General features: G+C 60.0%; 1 protein-coding gene across 10 annotated transcripts in view; it reads left to right on the forward strand.

The window, feature by feature from the left end:
* ARHGEF10L (Rho guanine nucleotide exchange factor 10 like) overlaps positions 1–16,604 on the forward strand; it is a 144,160-nt gene that overhangs the window by 75,256 nt on the left and 52,300 nt on the right. For 6 of the 10 annotated variants that reach the window (XM_042993796.1, XM_042993798.1, XM_042993800.1 and 3 more), the window contains 10 exons: positions 31–210; positions 1,281–1,397; positions 1,795–1,887; positions 2,480–2,653; positions 6,520–6,665; positions 8,292–8,306; positions 8,535–8,716; positions 11,888–12,003; positions 12,561–12,688; positions 14,106–14,206. In XM_042993796.1, coding sequence (XP_042849730.1) covers positions 31–210; positions 1,281–1,397; positions 1,795–1,887; positions 2,480–2,653; positions 6,520–6,665; positions 8,292–8,306; positions 8,535–8,716; positions 11,888–12,003; positions 12,561–12,688; positions 14,106–14,206 — 1,252 coding nt within the window. The remainder of the gene's footprint in view (positions 1–30; positions 211–1,280; positions 1,398–1,794; positions 1,888–2,479; positions 2,654–6,519; positions 6,666–8,291; positions 8,307–8,534; positions 8,717–11,887; positions 12,004–12,560; positions 12,689–14,105; positions 14,207–16,604) is intronic. The other 4 variants (XM_042993797.1, XM_042993799.1, XM_042993802.1 and 1 more) reach the window with 1 other exon arrangement.

The following is a 16,604-nucleotide window of genomic DNA, read 5'->3' on the forward strand; positions in this document are numbered from 1 at the left end:
GGTGCTCACCCCGCTGCCCGCCCCCCGCAGGATTACCGCAACCCCCTGATGGAGATGGAACCCAAGGTGCTGAGCGCCCGCAAGTGCCAGGTGGTGTTCTTCCGCGTGAAGGAGATCCTACACTGCCACTCCATGTTCCAGATAGCCCTGTCCTCCCGGGTGGCCGAGTGGGACTCCACCGAGAAGATTGGGGACCTCTTCGTGGCTTCAGTAGGTATCCCAGACTCTCTTTCCCCGGCCCCCACCAAGGTGAACACCGCAGCCCTGACCCGGAAGTCATCCGGGCCAGCCTCCTGCCTCCACCTGGTCACCTGTCCAAGCCGGCAGGGTCGGGGGGAAGCAGGGCCTGAGTCTGCCTGGCCCAAGCTGGGGTGCACATGACAGCTTCTAGTGGGTCCTTGGAGATGTCTGCGGGCAGGGTGCTGGGGAAGCCAGCTCACTGTTCTGGCCCTGCTGGGGCGGCTGGTCTGAGTACCCACAGGGTGCTCACCCAGCTGGTCCGAGTACCCGCAGGGTGCTCACCGGGCTGGTCTGAGTACTCGCAGGTTGCTCACCATATGAGATGCTTTCGCATCCCATGGCCTTGGCCCCCAGAGGACTCTATGCTACAGGGCAAGGGGCAGGTGCACTGGCTTGCTCTCCAGGAGGCCCGGCTGGGTCCCAGCTCAGTTTTGTAACCTTGGCCAGCTCCAGGGCCCTCTCGGGGCTCAGGCCCCCCATCTGAGGGGGGACTCTTGGTTTTTCAAACTGCAGTCTGTGAACCCCAAAGAGATTTGTTGGGGGGGTGGTTGCATCAAGTCAGTGGATCTGTTTTAGATCATTGGGTTCTGCTAAAAGGAAAGAATATATATGGTTTGCAAACCCCAGCATTCAATAGATCTGATATCCTGGTCAGTGTGGACAAGGACCTGGGGTCAGGAGTGCTGTCCTCGGGGCTGGAGGCCCAGGGCATTTTACTTCCTGGGGGTGGTGAGGAAATGCAAAAAGGGGCATCGTGGCTGCCCCCACCTCTGTCCCTTCTCCCCTCGCCTTCCCGGGTCACCCTGCTGGGAGAGGAGGAGGGTCCCTGGTCTCTCCTTAGCACCGCCCCTCCCTCCCTGGACCGTGGGCATCTCTCCACCCCTCGGAGCCTGGTTTCGTCCCCTCAGTGGGGCGACAGGTCTCCTGAGCACAGGGCTGGTTGCGAGCCTCCGGGTACCTGGCACCGAGGGCAGGGGTGCCGCCCGCCCTTCCCCTCACGTCACAGTGACCCTCCCTCCCTGCCCCCGTGCCCATCCCAGTTCTCCAAGTCCATGGTGCTAGACGTCTACAGCGACTATGTGAACAACTTCACCAATGCCATGTCCATCATCAAGAAGGCCTGTCTCACCAAGCCTGCCTTCCTCGAGTTCCTCAAGGTGGGCCCCTCTCACGGGTTTCTCAGGAGGGAGAGGGCCCTGGGGCCCAGCTTCGGGTGTCGCATCATCGCTCTGGCCTGGATGCCACCCGCCCTTTCCTTTGGGACATCCCCCGTCCTGGGGGGAGAGGATCGGTCCCTCTTGCCCCCCAAGAGGAGGGTGATGACGAGGTGGACAGATCTGTAAGCAGCCTGGGAATCTGGAGCTTTGTCAGGTGGAACAGGAGGCCAGCGGCCTCTCTCGGATGGGCGAGGTGACGGGCGGGTCCGTTGTGGGGGGGGACCTGGCCCTGTTGGGGCTGTGCTCCTCCGTCGGGCTTGGCTCGGGTGGGGCTTCAGGTTGCGGCTGGGCCCTGGCCGCGGGAGGTCAGCGGATGGTTCCGCCCCTTCTCCAACAGCGTCGGCAGGTATGCAGCCCTGACCGCGTCACGCTCTACGGGCTGATGGTGAAGCCCATCCAGAGGTTCCCGCAGTTCATCCTCCTGCTTCAGGTACCGTGCGGGGTTCGGGCTGCCACGGACCTGCAGGGTGCGGGGGCAGGAGCCCAGGCGACCAGAAGGGAGTGAGAGCCTGTGGCCTCCCGGGGCCCGAGGGGTCCCGGCAGTGGGGAGTTGCTCAGTCAGCTGGCTTTGGCCACGTCAGGCTTCCAGAGGGAGCGTTGGTCCCCACGCAGGGCTCCCGGAGCTCGGAACCCCTCCCCTGATCGCCCAGGGCCCTTAGTTGGGGTGAGTCGTCACCACCGGGCTTGGCAGGGGCGGGGGGGGGGGGTCGCCAGGCCGAGGGCCGCTGCAGCACTTTCTTCTCTGTCCTCAGAGCTTCCAGCTGAAGGAGGGAGCTCTCATCTCAGGAAACTGCTGATCAGTGAATTAGGGATTGATCCAGAGATTTATTTTATTTTTCCGCTCATTAGCTATTTCTGGAGGCCTTACTCCATGTTCGGTACCATCCGTCCTGGCCGAAAGCTGGGCACCTTCAGATCGGGTCTCTGCAGGAGGTGGGAGGGCGAGGCCTTGACCCCAGGCCAGGGGAGGAGGGTCTGCCGGCGTGCGGTTCTCATTCCCGGCTCTCTCGGGGTCCTGACAGGACATGCTGAAGAACACCCCCAGGGGCCACCCGGACAGGCTGTCCCTGCAGCTCGCCCTCACGGAGCTGGAGACGCTGGCCGAGAAGCTCAACGAGCAGAAGCGGCTGGCCGACCAGGTGGCCGAGATCCAACAGCTGACCAAGAGCGTCAGTGACCGCAGCAGCCTCAACAAGGTGACTGCCAGGGTCCCCCCTCCCCCCCCCACCTTCTCGCCTTTACCTGCTCTGCAGCCTCTATCACCTGTCACTCTGCCTCCTCCCCTCGGCCACCCACTAGATGGCAGTGTTCTCCGAGGGAGGGATTCCTGGCTCCCCTCTGAGCCCCGCAGACCTAACCCCGAGGATTGGGGTCTTGACCGCCTCCTCCCCATTCATTACCATTCACGTTATTTTAGGGTAAAAGCCGATTTTGTCCACCAGTGTCATTGCCAGGAAAGACACCAGAAATGAGAGTCTGGCATCGTGCTTGACACAAGTAGGCTCTGGAGTCAAGAGTCTGGGTTTGAATCCAGACCTCGCCAGTGGTGCTCACTGTGTGGCCTCAGGGGAGTCACCCAACCTCTCTGAACCTCGCTTGCCCCCTCTGAAACGAGGAGAACTCCGTGGGGCCTGACCCCAGGGCTGCCGTGAGGCAAACGGAGGCGTCGGCAAAGCAGCAGACCCAGAGTTCTTAATACAAGGTGGCTGTTGTCATTATTAGTGTTTTCTTTATTTATTAATTAATTTATTTATTTATATGTTTATTTTTTGAGAGAGGGGGAGGAGGGGCAGAGAGAGAGAGATTGAGAGAAAGAGAGAGAGAGAGAGAGAGAGAGAGGGAAAGAAAAAGAATCCCAAGCAGGGACATCAGGCTTGATCCTACAACCCTGGAATAGTGAGCTGAGCCGAAATCAAGAGTTGGACACTTAACCAATTGAGCCAGCCAGGCGCTCCTAGTGTTATTATTAAAAAAAAAAATTTTTTTTAATGTTCATTTATTTTAGAGAGAGAGAGAGAGAGACAGAGTGTGAGCAGGAGAGGGGCAGAGAGACAAGGAGACACAGAATCCGAAGCAGGCTCCAGGCTCCGAGCTGTCAGCACAGAGCCTGACCAGGGCTCGAACCCACGTATCGTGAGATCATGACCTGAGCCAAAGCGGGACACTCAACCGACTGAGCCACCCAGGCGCTCCGCCCCTGGTGTTATTTTTAAAGAAGAAAGATGAGAAATTCAGGCCATGGTTTGGGACTGTAACTCAGGAACATTCTAGTAAAAACAACAAAACAAAAAACCCCCCAAAACCTTGGAAAACTTTCAAACGAGTCTGTAGAGAACCTTGTTTTCGACACGAAAAGCCAGCACAAAAAACTGGAGTCCCCTAGAGTCACCTGTTGGTGCGCGTGACATGAGCGGCTCAAAGCCGCACCTAGATCTGAGGGCCCTGCCCCCTGGGCCCCACCTTCTTTCTCCCACTGGAGGGCAGAGGTTGGTGGGGATGGCTCAGAGTGGGGTGACCCCCACATCAGGGGACATAGGCAAGGACAGTGGCTGTTCTTTGGGGCGGAGACATTGTATGAGGTCATCACAGGAGGTGTTCAGGTCTTTTGGGGCAGGACTGGGAGCCTCCTGGCTCTGTGGGTCCCGAAAGCGGAAGTAAGGCTAGTGACTAAGGCCAGTGAGATTTCAGCCACATGGGGTGGAACTTTCTGAGAGCACAGGAATTCTTGCCAGATGGCCAACAGCCCTTTCCAGGCGGACTGCCCTTCCCAGTATATGATACTAACTTACACTGTCGCCTTTGATCTTCACCATGAGCCTGGAAACCCGGGCGAGGTAGCCTGTGGGGTTCCTTGCGGTTCTAGGCATCAGAGGTCCCACCTCTTAAGACTCTCCCTTCTCAGGCCACATTCAGGCCATACGCATGCTTTTAGGCCCACATGGTATTTTCAAGAAGGTGGAATCGGTTGCCATCATTCAAAAATGGAAGGATGTCCCAGAAAGTCCAGACTTGTAGGTCTGCTTGAGGGGCTGGAAGAGCTGGCACATTGGCCCGCCTTCCTGCCGGGAAGGTCACCTGAGTAGTGGCTGCCCCCGCAGTCCCCAGTCTGTCCCCGCCTCCAGGCAGGCCTCCCTAGCCTGCCCCACACCAGCTTTCTGTTTCAGGATGTCTCTTGAAAAACAGGCTTCAGGCCAGCCCTGGCACCTGCTCTGCACTTGGGAGGGGTCTTCTCCTGTCCCCTCCTTTGGCCCCCTTGTCTGTAACCAAGGGGTTTCTCTTGCTCGCACGCCTGTGCACCTGTGGGGGGGTGGGGGGTGCGAGGAGAGCTGGCTGGGCAGGAGGAAATCCCTCTTTTCAGCATCACTGTTCTCTTCAGCTCTGTCCCCGATGGGACCCAGGCAGTAAGGAGCCAGGGTCACTGGCTGGAGGTCGGGAAGACCTGTTTGGTGTTGGACAAGGAACAGAAGGCTCTGAGCCTCAGTTTCTCTACCTGTCAAGTGGGGGCATTTTTGAGACGTGTGGGATGTGGTGGCGGTGTGGTGGCCACGCACTGCGCCTGCCTCGAGCTAGGGACCCCCCCACCCCCGCCCCACCTTGGACAATCTCAGCCAGTTCTGAGACCAGTCCGGTGATTTTCCTCTTGCCATCCATCCCCTGGGGAAAAGCGGAATTGAAACTGGGCGCGCCCCAAACGGAACCCTGCCGGCTATTTCAAAATGTGCCTGCTCAGGACCCTCCGGAGGGGGGTTTGTGCAACATCCGCTCTTCTCTTTTTCTTTTCATCTGCCTGAGGGGCAGGGGCGTGGTGGCCAGAAGCCCAGGGGACTTTCCTTCCAAGGTTCGGGTCGTGGCACTCTTGGCAACCTTCTGGGGGGCCTGCTGTCCTCGGGCTTCCAGTCTTGTTTCCATGTGCTGGCGGCAGCTTGATGGAGGAGGTAGTGACACAGGGGAGCCCAGCCTTAGCCGTTACGCGGGGACTCCCGAGGGACCCCTGAGTCCCTTTTGTGTTACGAGCGGTGGGGCCTCCCCACTGTCGCACCCAGCGCTGCCCAGGCTGGGGATGGCTTCCTCCTTTGGGGACGGGGATGGCCTCAGGGGCTGCGGAGCCCGTGAAACAGGAAGTGGGAGACTTAGGGCCACGTGCAGCGCCCAACACGCAAAGGGCATTGGTGCCGTTCAGGCTTTGGCGTTGATCGGAAAACATGTTTCTGTGGAGAATGACAGGCTGTTCTCTCCGGGGGGGCGGGGAGGCTTTGGGTGATCTGCCCTTTCCCAGCAGGGGTGAGGAGGGAAGGGAGGATGACTCTTGTCATCGGAGTCATGGGTTTTGGGGATGAATTTTGCTGAATACTCTCCTTCTCTCTGGGGAAAAAAAAAAAAATCCTTGTCAGTAAAAAGATGTTTTCCCGGTGGGTCCCTGGGTAGGACGGTGGTCCCGGTGCGGGCAGGGGGTTCTTGGTGCCCAGCCTGAGATTGGCAAAGGCCTGCTGAGGTGCTTGAGGCTCGAAGATCTCCGGCCTCCTCGGAGGGTCGCCTCGTTGGACGACAGATCTGTGCCAACCCCCTTGTGAGGCAAAGCTGGTCCAGGCCGTTCGGTTCAGGGTGCAGGGCTGAGACCTCTTCCAGGCTGGGAGTCTTCCCTGAGGGAGGCCACACCTCCTCACGGGGCGGGGGCTGCCAGGACCGGTCACCCCCGAGAAGGGGTGCTGGCTGTGGGCAAGGCGGGCGGTCAGAGAACCCAGCGTGTGGTCCCCTGGCCTCCTCCCCGGTGCCCCCCGCCCTGGTCCCCTTCGTGCACAGCGAGGGGACCCTGGCCTCCTCCCCGGTGCCCCCCGCCCCAGTCCCCTTCGTGCACAGCGAGGGGACCCTGGCCTCCTCCCCGGCGCCCCCCGCCCCGGTCCCCTTCGTGCACAGTGAGGGGACCCTGGCCTCCTCCCCGGTGCCCCCCACCCCGGTCCCCTTCGTGCACAGCGAGGGGACCCTGGCCCGCTGGTGCATTGGCATCCCTGTCACAGCCGGTGTGTGTTGTGGGTGTTGACTTTGCTCTGTCCCCCTCCCGCAGCTACTGACCTCGGGTCAGCGGCAGCTGCTCCTATGTGAGACGCTGACAGAGACCGTGTACGGTGACCGTGGGCAGCTGATCAAGTCCAAGGAGCGTAGGGTGTTCCTACTCAATGACATGCTGGTCTGTGCCAACATCAACTTCAAGTAAGTGGGTCTGGGCTGTGGCCACTCTTAGGGACCCCCTCCTGCTGTGTCCCAGTTCCCGGACCGGCCTGTCTGTGATGGGGTGCCCTCTGGGCTCGGCTTAGGTCTCAGACATTCCAGCTTCCTCTCCCAGCCCTCTCGGCCTGCTCTGTCCCCGGTCCCCGGAGCTGGAGAGCGTATGGAGGGGTCATCTGGGCCAACCCCTGGCCCTTGGGCCAACAGCTGTCCATTTGTACGGACTGGTCTCTTCTGGAACTCTGCTGTTGGTAACTGAACAGCCTCCTGAGTTTCAGCCACGTTGCAATTCAAGAAATCCCCCCCCCCCTCCGGCCCCCGCCCCCTGCTGCCCAGGGCATTGTCTCCCCTACAGAGCCTGGCTGCCTCGTTCTGAGTCAGAGGTGGTGGAAATGCCCAGAGCGGGGCTTCCAGACTGTGCCGGAAAGAATCAGAGCCTGGACAGGGTGAGGGCGATTGTGCCCCGTGGGTTGCGTTAGACCTCCAGAAATCTCTTATTAGGCTCCCACCGGGAGTTCGCACAAAGACTGAGACATTTGACTTCTCTGGAAAATTTGAGGCTCCAGCATTCTGGGCCTACACTGCCCGGGCCACTGGGGCCTGGAGCTGAGCCGTGTGGCCCCCCTCCTGGGGAGGACTCCCCACCTGGCCCACTTTACTCACTTGTGACCCCTGCTTGGCCCTGTACGTGTCAGGGATTGTGACGGAGTGAGCTCCAGCTGTGTGACCCGTCCAGCTGTGACTCTTATCCACTCAAGCAGAGGAGGCTCTTTGCTCTCAGTATTTTATAACACTTTGACCAACATCAGGGCAACACCAGCATGGCAACGATGACTGAGGTCCAGAGGGCAATCGCCTGTACTCCAATGTGAATCCCGGCCTCACTCTCTTATTGCCCGCCCGCTGGAGCGCACGTGGGGTGGGGGACGCCTGAGGGGACTCACGTAGGCTCTGTACCTGGTGCAGGCATGGCCACGGAGCGGATTTGGGGACGGTCCCCATGCTTGGGGCTCACGTGCCCTGGAACGGCAGCAAGTGGGGCTGTCCTGGCCCTCCCATCACCCTCCAGCCACCCATCCATCCATCCGTTAATCCATCAGATACTTCCTGGGTCCTCGCTCTATGCCAGTTCACGGGTCTGGAGGAGAGCGGACTTGGACAGAGAAGCTTCTGTTCTAGATCAGTGTGGGGGGTGCTTACGGCTGCCTCATGCATTCCCTCCCTCCCGCTCTCCCTCACTCACTCAAGCCCTGTGATTTTTAAGGCACCATAGCTGATGAACACCTGCCCTGCCCTCCTGTGGCTCAGGGACTAGCCTGCTATGAGCTGTGATGGGGATGCTGGTGGCCCACTGTGGCAGGGAGCGTGTGGGGGGGATTCGGCGTGAGCCACATGACCTCTCTGAGCGTCAGTGTCCTTGTCTGGAATAATACAAGCTTCCAGCAGGGCTGCTGTGGCAATCACGGGTGACTAGAGGCTGGTGCCCAGCTCAGGGAGAAGGCCCCCCCCCCCGTGACCCCCGATGCCCACACCCGGCCCCGCTGTCTCAGTCCCCTAGAAGTCACTCACTAACGGTAATGACCTTCCCTTCTGTCTTGTCTTTTTCCTCAGGCCTGCCAACCACAGGTAGGGGTTTGGGGGCTCGGGGCCTCGGGGCATGTGATTCTGGATCTGGGCTGGGGCCTGGGCACCCCGGTGCTTTGGCCTCATCGGCGGGTCCCTGCTCTGCCTCGCTTGGTTCTGGCCTGAGGTCTTACGCTTGTTGCGAGGTGCCTGGCTGAGCTGCTGTGCCCTGGGCTGGCCCTGGGCCTGGGGTGCCGCGGGCCCTGCAGGGCTTCCTCTGTGTCCCGGCAGGGGCCAGTTGGAGATCAGCAGCCTGGTGCCCCTGGGGCCCAAGTACGTGGTCAAGTGGAACACAGCTCTGCCCCAGGTGCAGGTGGTGGAGGTGGGCCAGGATGGCGGCTCCTACGACAAGGACAACGTGCTCATCCAGCACGCTGGCACCAAGAAGGCCTCTGCCGCAGGCCAGGCCCAGAGTGAGTACCCGCCCCGCTGCCGCCCAGGCCTGGGGGCCCTGTCTGGGGACCCCAGAACGACGGGCCACTCGGCCAAGAGGCCCTTGCTGCTTTGCACGCTGCATACCCACGACCCACCTGTGCACGCGCATTCTGCAGGCACGTCCTGCCCCGCGAGGGATGGCACGCCCGCCCCGCCCCCGCCCGCCCCGCCCCTACCCCCTCCAGCACGTCTGTGCCCATTCGAGTACTCGTGCGCCGTGCCCGGCGGGACTTCTACCACTACCCGGCCACTGCCTGCCTCCTCCGGGACCTCGGCGGCTGTCCCTCCTCTCTGTGCCTCAGTTTGCCCCTCTGTGTGGGGAAGGGCCCAGGCGACACTCACTGAGGCCCCTACATCCTCAGGGACAGGCTCAGGGCCCAAGGAGATCGAGAATGCAGAGTGTGGCCGGCAGCCTCCCAGCCCCGCGCCCCCAGCCGTCTCCATGGTGGCTGCCGTCCCTCCCTGCACCTCTGTACCCTTCCTGTCCGTCCTCCACCCACCCCCGGAGCTGGCTCTTGCAATGCAGATCCGATCTGTGTGTGTCCCCCTCTGCTCCCAACCCACCCGTGGCTTGTCATTGCTCTCAGGGTAAAGTCCCAGGTCCTCGCGGGCTCCGTGCACCCCTCCTTTGGGCGGCTGTCCACCCCGCCCTCCCTGGGCCGGCCACACCGGGCCTCTGGGTTCCTGAGGGGCAGAGACCCCTCCGGCCACAGGGCCTTCTCCCAGGCTCTGCCTGCAGAATCTTCTGCTGTTCTATTTTGGCTTAGTCTGCCCTTCCTCCTCTTAGCTCAGATAGCACCTCTGCAGAGAAGCCTTTTCTGATTCCCTCGGATGGGCAGGCCCCCCTGTCCCTTGCTCCCAGGGCCTGTTAATTTTTTTTTAAATTTTTTAAAATGTTTATTTGTTTTTGAGAGAGAGAGAGAGAGAGAGCGAGTGGGGAGGAACAGAGAGAGAGGGAGACAGAGTCCGAAGCGGGCTCCAGGCTCCGAGCTGTCAGCACAGAGCCTGACGCGGGGCTTGAACTCACAAACTGTGAGATGATGACCAGAGCCGACTGAGCCGCCCAGGCGCCCCTCTCGGGGCCTGGTTTTATGGTCACCATCACAGGTGACGGTTCTGCTGCAGCCCTCGCCCCAGAGCCTGGTGTGCGATGGGGGTTAAGGGATGTTTGTCGAATGAGTGAAGGGGGCCTCGCTGCAGGGCTGGCAGAGAGGAGCTGTGCCTGAGGCACCTTCCACAGGCAGGAGGCTGCTCGGCCCGACTCTGTCCCGCGCCTGACCCTGGAGGTGGCCTCACTGGGCTGCCAGCAATTCTGGAAACTTTGAGGGCGTGATTGCATCATACACTCTTGCCCTAGGAGGGCTGGGCTGCAGAGTCGCGCCTGCTCCCAGATTTGTGCCTCTTCCCCTGGGTTTTGTGAGCAGGAAGGCTGTTTCGTGGTTCACAGAAGCCCCCGGCGAGGGGCTCATCGGCCCCATTTGTCTTCCTCTGAGGTGCCTTTACCCCAGCTTGACTCCACCTTACCGCTCCTGCTCTGGGGCCCCCCCCTTCGGTGGCTGTTTTGTCCGTGGCCACATTTCTCAAACTAGAGTCATCCACGGCCAGACTCCCTGAAGGGGGGGGGGGGAGCGGAGAATTCTTGCTGAAGCCTCATCGGCCTCGACTGATTTTCTTTTATTACGTTGCTATTCAAATAGGTGCACATATAAGGCTAGCTCTAATAAGCTCCTTGTGCTCGTATGTCCCTTGAACAACCATAAAGCCAAAACAAAATCACAAATGGAATAAAAATGAAGCCTCAAAACAATGAAATTCAAATTAACAGCGTGAACGTGATGGATGATGTTGTTTTGCTGGAACCAAATCGCTCACGCCGTGGGCGTGGCCCTCTTCTGGGCCAGGTTCTTTTGGGTTTGTCCACACCTGCACGCACCACAGGGCAAGTGAACGGTGACCCGCACTCCCCACCGGCTCACCCGTCCGGGCCGCTGGCGAGTCTGTTCTTGCCTCTCTTTTGGCATGAGCGCGTTACCTCCCTCCCCTGCACACCTCGCTTCTGCTCCGTCCCTGCCTGACCACTCACTACCAGAGTCCACAGGAGCCCTGACCCCACGCAGCAAAACGCGGCTTGAAAGTCACGGTGTCCGGGTGACTCAGGATGTGGATCTGGTCTTTTTTTTTTTTTTAAATTTTTAAAAATGTGTTTATTTATTGATTTTGAGAGAGAGTGGGAGAGAGAGAGAGCGAGCGAGCAGGCCCCATGCTGTCAGCGCAGAGCCTGATGCGGGGCTCGAACCCACGAACTGTGAGATCGTGACCTGGGCCGAAAGCAAGAGCCGGGCGCTTAACTGACTGAGCCACCCAGGCGCCCCATGGATGTGCATCTGTTTTCTAGATAGTCATCTAAACCCCCAGATAAGCCCTCCCCTGGGATTCCATAAGACCTCAGCTTGAGGAACCATGGCCTAGAGGCTACAGCCCACATTCCCTGTCTCCGCGTTCACGGATTTCCCCACGTGGCCCCAGTACTTACTACGTGTCTGTGATCACCAGAGGTCTGGACACCCTCACTGTCCCAGCGCCCTGATGTCTTTCTCCCTAGTGCCTTCCATCATTGTTCTTAATTGCTGTTAATTGGCTGCTGCCCCTGTCCCCCATCACTTGGTTCATAAGCTCCACGAGAGCAGGGACCCTATCTGTCTGCTTTGCAGCTATGTCACCAACACCTGCAAGAGAATCTGGCACACAGTAGGTCCCCGGCACATCTTTGAACAACTTGCCCTTTCTGGGTTTCCTCCAGCCACAGTGCCTTTGTACATGCCGTTCTCCTTTCTGGCCGTGCCCGTCGCATCCCCAGCCCCGTGAAGGTTCCTCACCGCCTGCAGGCATGGTTGGGTCTCGATCTTCTGGCCTCCTGTGACCCTTTGAGTGTGGCCCGGACCCTAGGTGCTAAACCACCTGTGGTGACATCTGTCCCCCTAGTAGCCTAGGGGCTCCACCGGGGCCAGAGCCTGGTAATGCTTCCTTCTGTGTCTCTAGCGCCATATCTCCGGGGCGACAGGTCTTCTCCTGTGCAGTGAGTGGACGCTTGGGTCCTGGTTGGCCCCTTCTCCACCCCTGAAGTTGAGTTGGGTCTCTTCTCCGTCCAGATAAGGTGTATTTCGGCCCCCCGCGCCTCTTCCAGGAGCTGCAGGATCTGCAGAAGGACCTGGCTGTCGTAGAGCAGATAACCTTCCTCATCAGCACGCTGCACGGCACCTACCAGGTACACAGCACTGGCCCGGCTTTGTTGGGCTCCGGGCAGCGCCCAGACTCGGCAGGCAAAGTGGGAGAGGGCTCCTGTCTTAGCCCAGGCCCCAGGCATGCTCCCGGCTTCTGAATTCCCACAGGCAGCACGAGTGGCCAAAGCTCCCCGTGGCTCCCTGGAGGTCTGGTGTGCGGCCTCTGGTTTGGGCGGAGGTTCTGATTCGGATTGAGTGGGGGCTGGCTGCATGGTGATGTTTTTCTTCTCTGCACGATGACTAGTACATCCTGCAGCCCCTTCCTGGACCTCAGCCCGGGCTGGAGAAGAAGCCGGCTGGGAGGTTGTGTCCCTCTCAAAGGAGGGGTGCCAGGTGGGGTCTGAACCCAGGGCTGGGGGAGCTTACTCGGGGTCTGCAGCGGGGAGCCGGTCACCCGCTATGGCTGAGCGGGTGGCCCCTGTCGAGCTCTCGGACCTCCCGGCTCCTGTCCCTCTGGGCACCCTGAATGCTGCAGGGTCCCGTGTGGCTTTTGGGGAGCCGGCTGGCTGTGTGGTGACCTCACTGGCCTCCTCAACCCTAGAACCTGAACATGACCGTGGCTCAAGACTGGTGCCTGGCCCTGCAGAGGCTAATGCGGGTGAAGGAGGAGGAGATCCACTCGGCCAACAAGTGCCGTCTCAGGCTCCTGCTTCCTGGAAAACCTGACAAGTGAGATGGGGAGTGGACAGCGCTGAAAGGGGGGTGCTCCCGAGAGGCGGCACCTGGAGCCGATCTGCTCATCAGGGTGGTGACGGGTGACGGGCGACGGGCGTGCGCACGATGTGGGCCCTGCCCAGCACGGCAATTGGCGCGGAGTGGGTGCTCCTTGTGGAGTGAACGCATGCACGGACGAATGAATGTCGGATTCGTACTTGGGCCCGTCCTCTGCTAGGAGACTGAGGACTCAGACCCTCTGCTGTCGGTTGGCTCTGTTTGTGCTGTGACCTTGTCACTCACTTCAGACTGTGCAGAGCCCCGGGACCGGGCCCTGGGTCTCCTCTGGGACCGAGGCTGGGTCTCCGGCCTCCCCCCAGATGCCCACACAGGCGCTGGGGCTCCCTAGACCCTCCGCTGATGTTTGTGGAATCGATGACAGATCTAGCAGAGGTGAGGAAAGGTATCTGAGCCCCATTTTGCAGAGGAGGGTGGCAAGGCCCAAAGAGCTGTCAGATCGCCCCATGGCCGCAGAGTAGGCGGTCGAGCCGGGCTCCGACGGGCTCTGGCTCTGAAGCCTGGGCTGGCACATTGAGGGGCCCACGGCCTGCGTTTGACCTCGAGGATGAGGGGACGGTGGGGGACAGAGGGTTCCAAGCACACTGGCTGCATGGAGAGGGAGATTGGAGGGAGCACTGTCGTCCGAGGCAGGGCCACCAGCCCAGGAGCCCAGGAGACGAGGCTCCAGGCTAGGGTCTCAGAGGCAGAGAGGCAGGGCCCTGAGCCGTAATCCCAATCTGCCACGCCCCTGCTGAGTGGCCTCTCGCAGCCCCTTCCTGCCCCCGCACCCCTTTCTCCGTGGGAGAGTTGGTGACACTAGCCTTGCCTGCCTCCCGGGATGGCTCCTGGCGGAGAGCCTGCCCCAGAGGACTCTGAGGGCGCGGCTCCAAGGTGAGGGGACAGTGTTGTGACAACAGCGGCCCCTAGCTGCCCAAGCCTGGGCACAACCTCATTCATTCACGGCTTCATTCACTCGTGCGTCCATTCCACAAATGTCTGCCGGATACCCACACTGTGCCCGGTCCTGGGAGTCCGAGAGGGCCCTTTCCTGCCTGCACGGGCTCCCGGTCGGACGTGCTTGTGTGTCTGACAGGCCCGTGGAGAGCTGACCGGGGAGCCCGGGCAGGGCAGGTGCTGGAGGCTGGGCTGCGGAACGCGGCCTGATCGCCTTGGGGAGGGACCTCCATTCCGGGGCCACGGTGGGTGGAGGGACCCCTCCCCCAGGAGACCTCGGCTTTGCCGGCCGCCAGCCTTTCTGGCCACGCTTCGGTGCTCCGAGCAGAGTCAGTGCCACTGCGAGTGCGCGTGGTCGAGGGAAGAGCTGGGTGCTCGCTGTGGACACTCACTCACGCTCGTCACCCTCTTGCCGCAGATCTGGCCGCCCCATCAGCTTCATGGTGGTCTTCATCACCCCCAACCCCCTGAGCAAGATCTCCTGGGTCAACAGGTTGCACCTGGCCAAGATTGGACTCCGTGAGTAAAGGCCCGGGGAGAGGGCCGCAGGAGACAGGAATGGGAGCCGGGAGGCCTGGGGGTGTGTGTGTGTGTGCGTGTGTGTGTGTGTGTGCGTGTGTGTGTGTGTGTGTGCACGTGGGGGTGGGGGGCTTCTGAGTTGGAGGGAGGTCGTGCGGTGGAGAAATACCGGAGCCAGTTCTGAGCGCTGAGGCTTTGCCTCGTAACCCTGGACAAGCCACTGCTCCTCTCTGAGCCTCAGTTTCCCCATCTATCAAGTGATGGCCGTTCACCATATAAATGACCTGGGGGAGGGCGGTTGGAGCGTGGCTGCTGAGGGGGTTTCTTTTGGTGGGGGGGGGGTGACGACAATGTTGTAGAAGTAGGTAGTGGTGATGGTCGCTCCACTCCGAACGTGCTGGAAACCAGTGACGTCAACACTAGAGAAGGGCGGTTTCGTGGTCACCCCCTTCTGTCTCGGTAAAGCTGCTACCAAAAGAAAAACGCCGCACGGTGCAGGTGAGATTAAACTGATCCTCAAGCAGGACCTCCTTGTGATCTCTTTCTCCTACTCCCCCTGCGATGACCACGTAGGTAAATACCAGACACGTGTGGACAGCGTTTCCTCTGGGGCATCTTTCTGCGCATTTTACACACAACTCTTTCATTTCACACTGACGATGACCCTAGGAGGCAGGTCTGTCGTGATCCCCCTTTTACCGGAGAGGGTTCTGAGGCCCAGAGAGGGCCAGGGACTTGCCCGAGCTCGCCTAGAAGGAAGGGGCCGAGCTGGGGTTCAGACCCTGGGCCCTTGGCCCCCAGAGCCCAGTCTGGACCGTTGTCTCTCTGCCTTCTCACGTTGGAGAGTTTCTGTCTGCAAAACCCATGTGTTAAGTTGTCCTTACTTTCTTTGTCCTCGTTGTGAATTGACAAAAGGCCTGGGTCCTTGTCATTCAGCACTACTATATCTTGTGACGCACTGGATTCCTATTTGCTGCTTCCGGCCGGTAGCAGAGACGTTTTTGTTGTTGTTGTTTGCTTTCTCATTGTTGGTTGTCGTTTCTAGTGATCTTTTTCTAGGCTTTGAAACATTTCTGGGAAGAGGTTAGGGCCTTTGTCACTGGCTTTCATCAATTCAAAAATATTGAGTGAGTCTTCACTGTGAGTTTAGGCCTGGGGGGACAGAGCAGTGACGAAAACTGAAAGATCTCTGCTGTCAAGGAAACTATAATTTATGAGGGGCAGACAGATATTACACGAGGGACACATGAACAGGGGGAGGCGGTGCTGTTTAGGGGACACAGCTGGGCGGCATGACTGTCACCGAGCCCGGGGGCCAGGGCTGCCGTCAGGGAGGGCCTCTGAGGAGGCGACATCCGAAGCCGAAGCAGTCTAGGCTTCTGAAGAGCAAGTGCAAAGGTCCTGTGGTGACCAGAGCTGATGACTGATGGGGAGAGAAGCAGGCAGGTGGAAGAACGGGCCGCATTTCCAGAACACCAGGGCCAGGTGCGTGGAACTTAAACTCTGCATGGGACGGGCGCTGTTCCTCGTGGCAGTGAGAGCTGGACAGCCCCCTGAGCTGGGTTCCACTTGAGTGGATCACTCTGCCTGCTGGGCCCAGAGGGCATGTGGAGGCGGGAGGGAATGGGGAGGAGATGGTTGCTCTGGGGGAGCCAGTCCCTTCTTGGATCTGTTGCTGATGCGGCACAGGCCTCCGCTGGATGTTTCTGGGTGACCAGCAGGGCTGCGGAGGGAGGAGAGAGGATTTCAAGCAGAGCCAGCCCCGCTGTGGGAACGCTCGCCCCAGGAAGGCTGACGTGCCTCCCCCGCAGGCCCGCGGAGCACTTCGGTCGATTTTACACCTGCTCTAAAGGCGGGTCGGTCTCCTGCTGCTTTGCTGGGTGGGGCTTGGGCTTGGCGTCGGAGGGAGACGGGTGAACGGGGTGAGCCTCTCCTGTCTCAGCTGCCTGTGACGCTCAGCCGCTTTATCTCCACGCGGTTTCACTGCAGCAAAAGTTTTAATGGAAGGAGAGTCATTTGAAATCTTATTTGAATGCCTGGGTTCCCCTGGGCTTGAATAATTTGTTCCTTTTATTTTGCCAGTTTTTTTTTTTTTTTTATCTGCAGTGCCTGGTTGGGTGGGGTGGGGGATAATACGAGCCTGTTAGTAATAGAATATGTTAAAAACATTTATTCACCAAGGATGTGATTCCTTTCATTTTTTCCCCCGTCTTCCTCTTTTCCTGACTACCACGTAGGGAGATCACACTCCACTGCACGTTGAGAAAGGAGAGGACCGGAATGGGGGTGGCTGGGATTCAGCGTGGGGGGGGGGGGGGGGGGGGGGGGGGGGGGGGGGGGGGGAGGGGTCAGTTCTGCCCCTTGGGAGGAAAGGCCAGGGTGCCCCGGGGCATCTGGG

The sequence above is a fragment of the Panthera tigris genome, chromosome C1, assembly GCF_018350195.1.
Source record: "Panthera tigris isolate Pti1 chromosome C1, P.tigris_Pti1_mat1.1, whole genome shotgun sequence".
NCBI lineage: Eukaryota > Metazoa > Chordata > Mammalia > Carnivora > Felidae > Panthera > Panthera tigris.